The following is an 8,669-nucleotide window of genomic DNA, read 5'->3' on the forward strand; positions in this document are numbered from 1 at the left end:
ATGTCCTCCACGAAGACGGTGCGTCATGGATGTTTCTGCCAAGCAAAAGCCGGGAGACCAATGGGAATGTGAAGAATGAGCCGTCTGATGTGCTCGTTGCATCCTTATATAGACATGACAAGCTGTGATTCCACCGAGTGAGCTCCACGCCACACGCGTGCGTGCGTCCGTGCGTGCATCTGTGTGTGTGTGAGACTTTTTGTATGTAACAGCTTTCTGTTTGCACGGAATGAAGACTGGCACGGACATACTGTTGGATAAAGTGAAACTCAAGAAACCAATTGGTTCCATAATTGCAGACAAACAATGAAAAACAATCATTTCTATTGACAGAATCATTGAACAAATGATGAAAACAATCATCCTCATTGAGAAGTTGTGTTATTGTTTCTGCATCTTACAGACTCTACATGTCCATATTTGACTTTTGCTCTTCAGGTCAAGATGAAGGGACTCGTTATGTAGACCGACGAGGACAGTCATAACGTCCCAATTTCTTTTTATGATTATTGTGGACATAAATGTCACTATGAGGATATTAGGATGAGAAACTGAGATCCCAGATGTTTAATAAGACATTCATTAAGCTCATATTTGGTATAATATTTCATTGTAAAAAGTCATTAGGAGAATACAAATGTGAGAAAAAGGCTCATTAGAAAGTGGAATGTAGGTGTATAGGTCCTTAAAGAAAGGTCTTGGGTTAACAAGGAATGTGAGCCTTTACAAAGTCTGGAAAAGATAAAGAAAGATTGGCCACCACATGGCAGTCGATTGAAACCAAATGACATTAATAATGAGGGGTTGGAGGAGAAAAACATTGGCTGCCATCCTGAAATCACACCGCCGACATGTGCACCCTCTGAGATAGTGCTTGAGACTCGACAGGGACGTTTATTATTGGAAATCTGAGTTCAGTCAGTGTGAAGGAATTTGCATACCTCTAACCTCTGTCGACAGAAAAATTAAACTCTTTGAACTTTCAAAATAAATAAACAAAACATGAAAAAGAAGCCTGATGACTCGGTGTGACACATTTTTTTTTTTGGGGGGGTGAAGTGAGATTACCTTTTGCTTTCTATGGAGCACAGATGGCGATTTGCATGTTTCATGAATCTCTGACCAGGACTCCCGCTGTGAATGCAGAGTCCTAACAGTGTGGCACCGAGGTGGGAGTGTGATGAATACGAAAACTGCGCGAGTCCCAAGAGGTGTCGTGGAGATGACGAGAAGAGGGAACCGTGAACGCCTGTGAATAAACCAAAATACTGGCTGTCAAGATGACGCCCAGTTAGAGTCAGAAGAGGATGACAATGAGCCAGAGCAGCGTGTCAGAGATGCCCCAAACTTTCTGCGGAGTGAAAAGAAACAGCGCCTACCTGAAGCTAAAAATGCCTCCTCGTCCTCCTTTGTCCCCGCGATGAAGATGATTCTATTTCACACTGGATTGAGCTCTGTCTAATAAAAGACACGTTTTCTCTGCAAAACTACAAAGAGATTATGTCACTGCTACACTTCAACGTTGCATGACCTTTTTAAAAGGTGCGCTCTCCTGCCGTCACATTGTCTTGTGTGACAGGCACAATAATGACTCAGGATGTTTGCAACAATATTGATGCCTGTTTCAAAGCTGATTACATAAAATTAATGATGATTCAAATTAATTTCCAAGACGAAGATCATCAGTTTGATAGCTTTTTGGTGACAAGGCTTCAGTGGGTGTACAGTATGAGATGTGAACTCACACCTCGGTATGGACACGGTCCGTCTACACCTTTCGTTAAGAAGTTGATCAGATGGTTTGGACCAATCGTTGAGGTAGAACAGTTCTCATCCCACATGGGAAAGTCTCTGCTGGAGAACTGAAAATGAAGCCCCGTCCACATGAAAAACGGAAAACTTTTGTTGTGTTTTGGAGTCTGTTTATACGACACCGGTGCTCGGAATTACTGAAAATGAAACTATGCGCCGACTAGAAACGGGGAAAAATGCAACTTTCTGAAACAGTTCGGTCTCTGTCTCCTTGTAGGTGGAGGAAACGCTGCCACTACGTATGCATACCACGGCCATAGTAAATAGCTGCTGTGCATGAAAAGTACAGTTTATGTGTAGACGGACTTCATTTTCTAATATTGCAGAGTAAACAGGCCCTGAGATTTGAGAAGAAGCATTGTGACTCTTGTTTATCAATTGAACAGCTTTTCACTCTTTCAAAATAGGAGTTGGAGAGTTGGATTTCTTGGTTGTCTTGTTGGAGGTGTCTGGTGAGGCACCAGGGTTACTTTTCTCTGTACTTCTGGTTTGAGTGCTGTGTCCCTATGCTCATCATTAATATTGTTCACGATGGACTCAAATAACATCGTCTTCAATGGTTAGAGTCCATAGTCATAGAAAAATTGTAATCTGAAGTGAGCTAATTTGAGGCTTTCACAATTAAAGTCATGTGGAGTTGCTAATTTACAGACCTGCAACTGACATACCTGATATATATATATATATATATATATATATATATATATATATATATATATATATATTTCACATTACATTCAGTACTAAAAATGTGTGTTTTAATAGAATGAATGTTAGTTTTGAACTCAAACTCCATTCTTGAAGTGAAATCTTGTTAAAAGTTTCCAAAGTGATGTTTACAAAAAGCTTGTTGAGAAAGAACTGCACAAAACAAAGCAAGAAGCACAAAAAAAGACACCAAAATGTAGTTAAAACACAAATGGTGCGTGATGGGAAAACCAATAGCTCTACGCTGGGGCCTGAACGTGAAACTCAACAATGCAACAATTAATTTCTAGTGCTGTCTGTTGTGATTATTGAGTTTCAGCCTATTGTAGAATCAAGTGTTTTGATTGAAGTGCTTTTGCAACATTTTACACCTTTACTGGATGATATTGGAGTTTACACACTCTGTTTTTACCAGCACGTTTCTTCTTCTTAATCTTCCTCTGTTGAATAGTTGCACATTTGAGAACGCTGGAGAAATGCCTGGAGGAGTTACACAATGACAAACATGGCCTGCGTGTCCACGTGTGTTCATGTGGGAGTTTCTGTGTGTGTGCGTGTGTGTGCGTGTGTGTGCGTGTGTGTGCGTGTGTGTGCGTGTGTGTGCGTGTGTGTGCGTGTGTGTGCATAGGTGTGCGTGTGTGTGCGCTTTGCTTCGGGTGTTTGGGCCTTCGCCAAGACATAGAATGAAACGCCCACTCAGAAAAGCACTTTGTTAAAACAAGTAAGAATTTATTCTTTATTTACGCTTCATCTCTTGATGACACCTTCTTCTCTTTTACAGTAAAAATCAATAACATAGAAACCAATCTGTCATAATGAATCGATTCATTCTTGGATACAAAATGTAGAACATGCCAAAGGACAAAGGGAACAATGGCTTTGAGGAGAAATGGTATAACTGGCACTTTGGTCATCTGACAGTGACCTCACTGTCATGGCCACTGAAGAGCACCCCGGCTCAGTTTGACCTCCTCCATGAGACTCGCCTGACAAGATGAGACATTAAGACAACACTGAATATTTCCCACAATTCCAATGAGGAACTCAGCAGGCAATGCCAGGCAGGGTGATGTTTTCTACATCTCTAACCAAGCAGAGAATGAAATGCACTCAAGAAACCAAGATGGAAAAGGCAGATTGATGTATAGATGGAAGGCTAATTAGTTCTCCGGTTGTATTTCTGGCCTCGTGTGCAGGTCACTCGCCAACATTACCTCCTACTCCCATTCCGCCTACATGCTAGTGACCTGTACTGAAGCCAGAGACATGCATCTTGAGAGAAAGCCTTGAGAAACATGTGCAACTGGATTGAAAATTGACTGCTGGTGGAAAATAAGCAGTTCAATTCTTTTGCGTGATAAGCTTTAAAAAGAGGCTGATAAACACTGCTGATGCCTATAAGAGGTAACTTCCTTCTTCCGCCACTTGCTGAAAAAAAATTTTCTCCATGCTTTTGCAGCCTCGGCATTGCCAATTCCCCATTCAATGGACTGTTTTCGGGTTCTCCTGACGCCACCCTGCATCGGTCTGTTAGTCTGTCGGTCGGTCTTAATTTATCCTCCCCTGCTCTCTCTGGCTCCACACTCACTGCTCTCTTGGTGTATTTACAAATCGGCCAGTTTGCACCTCATCTGTCCATTTGGCTCGCCGATGAGTCAGTGAAGTGATAAACCTACTGACGTATTTGCCTATTGCAGTGTGTGAATCCATTCATCCTCATTTATACAGACAGACAGATGCCCATCACAGCCTGAGCCATCCCTTGTGTTCACATGGTCATCCATTTTAGTCCTCTATCGTGAGATTATTTAGTCAAGCTTTAGTCACACTGCAGCAATCTGTTATTTTTTTGGTGGACTTTAGGTTTCTGTTTACTCCTTGAACCCCAAAACGTTTTTCAAACACATTCTACAAGTATCCCCCCACCCCCAAAATAAGCATGATAGACAGTAAAATTCAGGAAATATTCAATGTATCTTTATATCAAGATCTTCATTCAAGTCAACAATCATTACACATCATATCAAGAGATAATCAATATGTCACAGAAAGACATCCAAAAGCAATATTTCTGGCTTCCAGATAGGAAGCATTCCTTCGCTGTGGTTGTTGAAAAAACAACATCATATTTACAGAGAATGGTGGATGGCATGAGTCGGGTGAACGGCACAACTACCGAAGAGAAGATTTATTACTTAATCTCCTGCAGGTTGCTGTTTCTACTGCCAGCACTGTTCTTTGCTGAGGGTCACTGTTTACTGCCTCTCTCCTTATTGCTGCATTAAAGCGCACCCCCACCCCCGCCCCCACCCTCACCCCCCTTCCCTTCTCCTTTTCTTCCTTAAACGACACTCTCCTCCCCTCCCAGCCCCGTCTTCTACCTCATCCAGCTCACATCTTCTCTGACGTCTCTACCTTTCTCCCCCTTGCCAGCTTCACAGTGTTTTCTTTCCTCCTCTCATGTAGAAAAGCCTTCTCACTGTGCGTGGTGCTCTGTCCTGTAGAAACACAAGCCTTCACAGTTTTTATGGATCAAGATGAGAGTGATTGTCCACAGATATCAGGTTGAACACTCACAAAGTATACACCTATTTACATGACACTTTAAGTGGTTACAGTATTGTCATTACTGAGCACTGATTCTAACAGTAATCTTAGCATTCGTGGCAGCCAGTTAATTGGATGCACAAACAGCACTCGTAGTTTGAACTAAGTTGAGGTGACAAGACTGAAGACGTCAGTCACAACTGCTGTCAAGTTGCGTTCGTGTCAGAGATGGACTCAGCCCTCGTAGCCCTGATTGCAGGGAATCATAACATGACATCACACAGGTAAGACACAGAAAGCCATACCTGTGAAGCATTGTAGATATATGCCACCTTAGTTGATGAACTCTTAGCAGCCCTGAAAAGTGTTAAGCCCTGTAGGTTTTAGATTCAAGATCTAACCATCCCCCCTATCTCCCCTGCTGCGCAGAGAGAATTTGCTTACAGCAGAGTGGGCAAAGGGGGTGTAGAGAGTCTAACAGGGGTCCTCTGAGCCTTTAAAACAGGCTGAAAGGAGAAAGGGTGTGAAACTAAGAGTCAGATTCAACCAAATAGCTGTTGAAGGCTGAAGCCGATGGTGAATAGAGAGAGGGTGAGAAGTGAGAGGAAAGAAGGCGAGGAGGTTCTGGAAGAGGAGGATGATGGAGGCAGATCAAACTCAGGTGGGCATTCGAGCTCGAAGCACCGCAGGGTGACGCCCGAGTCCTCATTGCCATAGTTTGCCCAGTACTCTTCTGGGTCAAGTTTGGGCAGAGCCAGCTCCTCCTCACCGAGCTCGTACTTCACTACTGAGGTGGCTGTGGATGGGCCTTTTCCATATAAACCGGCTTTGACAGTCTCTGAGGATTTTTCAAAGATGCCTTTTGTTGAGGACTGGGGCTTGTTTTTGTGGAACCACCAGCGGGTCTTGGTGCTGAAGGTGGTGGTGGTGGATCCAGCGATGGAGCCGGGATCGGGCAGGGGACAGAGGGCGAAGTCCATCTCACGGAGGAAGCGGAGGTCCTGGCCACGGCGGTTTGACGGGGAAGCACACATCACCTCGGAGGAAGAGACGCGAGCCTCGCGGAACCACTCCCACAGGGCGCGGGCCTCGCAGCCACAGGACCACGGGTTGGCGTTGAGGCGGAGGAACTCGATGCCCTGGGTGTCCCTCAAGGTCTGACTGGGCAGCTCGGCCAGGGAGTTGTTGAAGAGGAATAGCATGGTGAGACGGCCGAGGTCGCGGAAGGCGCGGCGGTTCACCTGCCGGACGCGGTTGTCGTGCAGAAGGAGACGATCCAGGTTGACCAGGCCACGGAAAACGTTTTCTGAGAGAGTGCGGATGCGGTTTCCATGCAGGAACAGCTGACTGAGGTTGATGAGGTCAGAAAATATGTCATCCTGCAGGAAGTGCAGATTATTCTCCTGAAAAGAGAGAGAAGAGAGAGAAAAAAATTTCAATATGACAAGATCAAACACTATCTGAGTTCTTGTCTCTGATACTGGGCATGTGATGCTGCGTGCACGTGTGGGTGACTGCATTATGTGAGTATCAAAATGAGTGGCCCAGTTATCTTTGTGCACTTGGATGCAATTCCTGCGCCCCTACCTGCAAGTAGAGGAACTGCAAGCTGTACAGCTTGTGAAAGATGTCATGGGGCAGGGCAGTGAGCCGGCAGCGGTGCATGTGGAGGCTCTGGAGCTTCTCCAGGCCGCGGAAGGCTCCCCCTTCCAGCCTGTGGAGATTTGGGTTGTCCCCCAGGTCCAACTCCTCCAAGTCCCTCAGCTCACTGAAGGCCCCAGCTTCAATCCACGTGATATTGTTGGAGAACAGCCACAGAACCTGGCATTGGAACACATAATCAGGAAATCATGCTTTAATCACAATTTTTGACTAATGATTTTTTTGTTTGTTTTTGTGAGGAAAAAAATGACTAATTATCTTTAAGCTACAAACGCAGTCATCTAAATGAATTCTCACCTGAGTTCCAAAGCCAAAAGAGCCAACTCTAAGCTCCGTGATCCGGTTGTTCTGAAGGAAAACGCGCTGCGACTCATAGGGCACTCCGACCGGGACGGCGGTGAAGTTCTGCGCCTGGCAGCTCACAGTCATGGGCGTCGGGTAGCACACGCACAGGTGCGGGCACGCCGATGCCGGACTTGGCTTGCCGAGGACCAGCCACACCACCAACCAGAGGGAGAGACCGCCTGGAGGAGAGTGAGGAGGAAAGAGGAGGAAAGTGAGTGAAAACTCAATTCATTCATCTCCATTCTGTAGAATAGCAGCATGCAGAAAACAAACGAGTACAAATATGCGCACACTTTGTTTGGGATGTTACAAATATACGACTTTTGTATCCATTTTGCTCGTATTTATGAGCATTTCAGCTGCAGTAACAGCTATAATAACAGTATTAACAACGTCTCTTTGCATCCTCTGAACTTTACGCATCGCCACTGCACCTGCTCCGTGCATTACGCACAGCTTTATCATTGAAGTGCTGCATCAAACCTCAGCAACTATGTTTTAGTACTGAAGAACAGTTCCGTTAAAATATACAACAGTAGAATGCACGTGCAATTTAACTGTGATACATTACTAAATAAGGCAGAACTCCCAAATTCTCTTTAGCTTTTGTATCATCCATCCAATGATCAATTTAAGGCATTTCATATAATAACTAACCGTCTTTAAACTGCTTCGATTGGCATCAAAAACTTAGAAATCGTTCCACATTTACAATTGAAGGCAAAAGAAACCGTTTCTTGGGGATCCACATGCATCCAAAGCCACAGAAGTCCGGAGAGAAACTTACTTTTACAGTTGCGCACGATGGAGCATCGTCGGCTCCGAGAAATAGGAGAGGTTTCCATCCTGAACCAAAAGCCCAAAGCGAGTTAGCCTGAAAGACCGAAGTAAAGCCTGCTATCTCCGCTGATGCCCTGGTTCCCGAGTCGGAGCGACTGAGAGTGTGCCGGTTGATGGCTTTCAGTGTCCCATATATACTCGAGCATCCCGTTATTGCCTACGGCAGTGGGTACCGTGGAATCTCCTACGTCACTGACAAGGGTCATGAATGAGTGAGGGCGGAAAGAAACGGAAAGGGGAGGGCCAGACCGTAGGGGATTCTCTGGGTGATCTTCTACGCGCGTAAAAGCTGGTTGGAGACGTGCGCTCAGGCTCTGAGAGGAGGAGACTTTCTTTACGCACGTAGGAACTAGAGGAAGGGAGGGCCAAAGAGTTTAAGTGGAATCAGTAGAAGGAAGGAGGGGGGATGAGCCAAGGCACAGTGCCCGGTAATGATGACTGGGCTTTGTGGAGGAGAGGAGGACGGGTAGGAGAAGAGCGCATAGCGTTTCCTGGCTGAAGCTCCGAGAGACTCTTATGGTCTGTTTCCGGCGCGCTGTGGCCAGACAGACACAGAAAGGAGGCTCAGATGCTGCAGTCTAACGGATGAAAGATGCCTTCAATTATGATTCAACTACAAGGAAGACTCGGTGCCAGAGGAGAAGCACTCATACTGCTTGATTGAGTAGTATTAGTGGTGGAGGTTAACTACGACATTATCCACTCATATACTGTTAAGTCTTCAAAAATAGCTCCTGACATAATTCCTGATTAGA

The 8,669-nt window shown here is 45.1% G+C and overlaps 1 protein-coding gene across 1 annotated transcript; it reads right to left on the minus strand.

Moving 5' to 3' along the window:
• Positions 1 to 5,609: 5,609 nt before the first annotated feature.
• rtn4rl2a (reticulon 4 receptor-like 2 a) lies at positions 5,610 to 8,060 on the minus strand (the record flags this gene model as incomplete). Its single annotated transcript, XM_080463595.1, is given in 6 exon segments — positions 5,610 to 6,470; positions 6,655 to 6,888; positions 7,027 to 7,253; positions 7,862 to 7,928; positions 7,930 to 7,970; positions 7,973 to 8,060. Coding segments are annotated over 6 exon segments (1,518 nt in total).
• Between the last annotated feature and the right edge of the window lie 609 nt (positions 8,061 to 8,669).

The sequence above is a fragment of the Lipophrys pholis genome (genome assembly GCF_963383615.2).
Source record: "Lipophrys pholis genome assembly, chromosome: 5".
NCBI classification, from domain to species: domain Eukaryota; kingdom Metazoa; phylum Chordata; class Actinopteri; order Blenniiformes; family Blenniidae; genus Lipophrys; species Lipophrys pholis.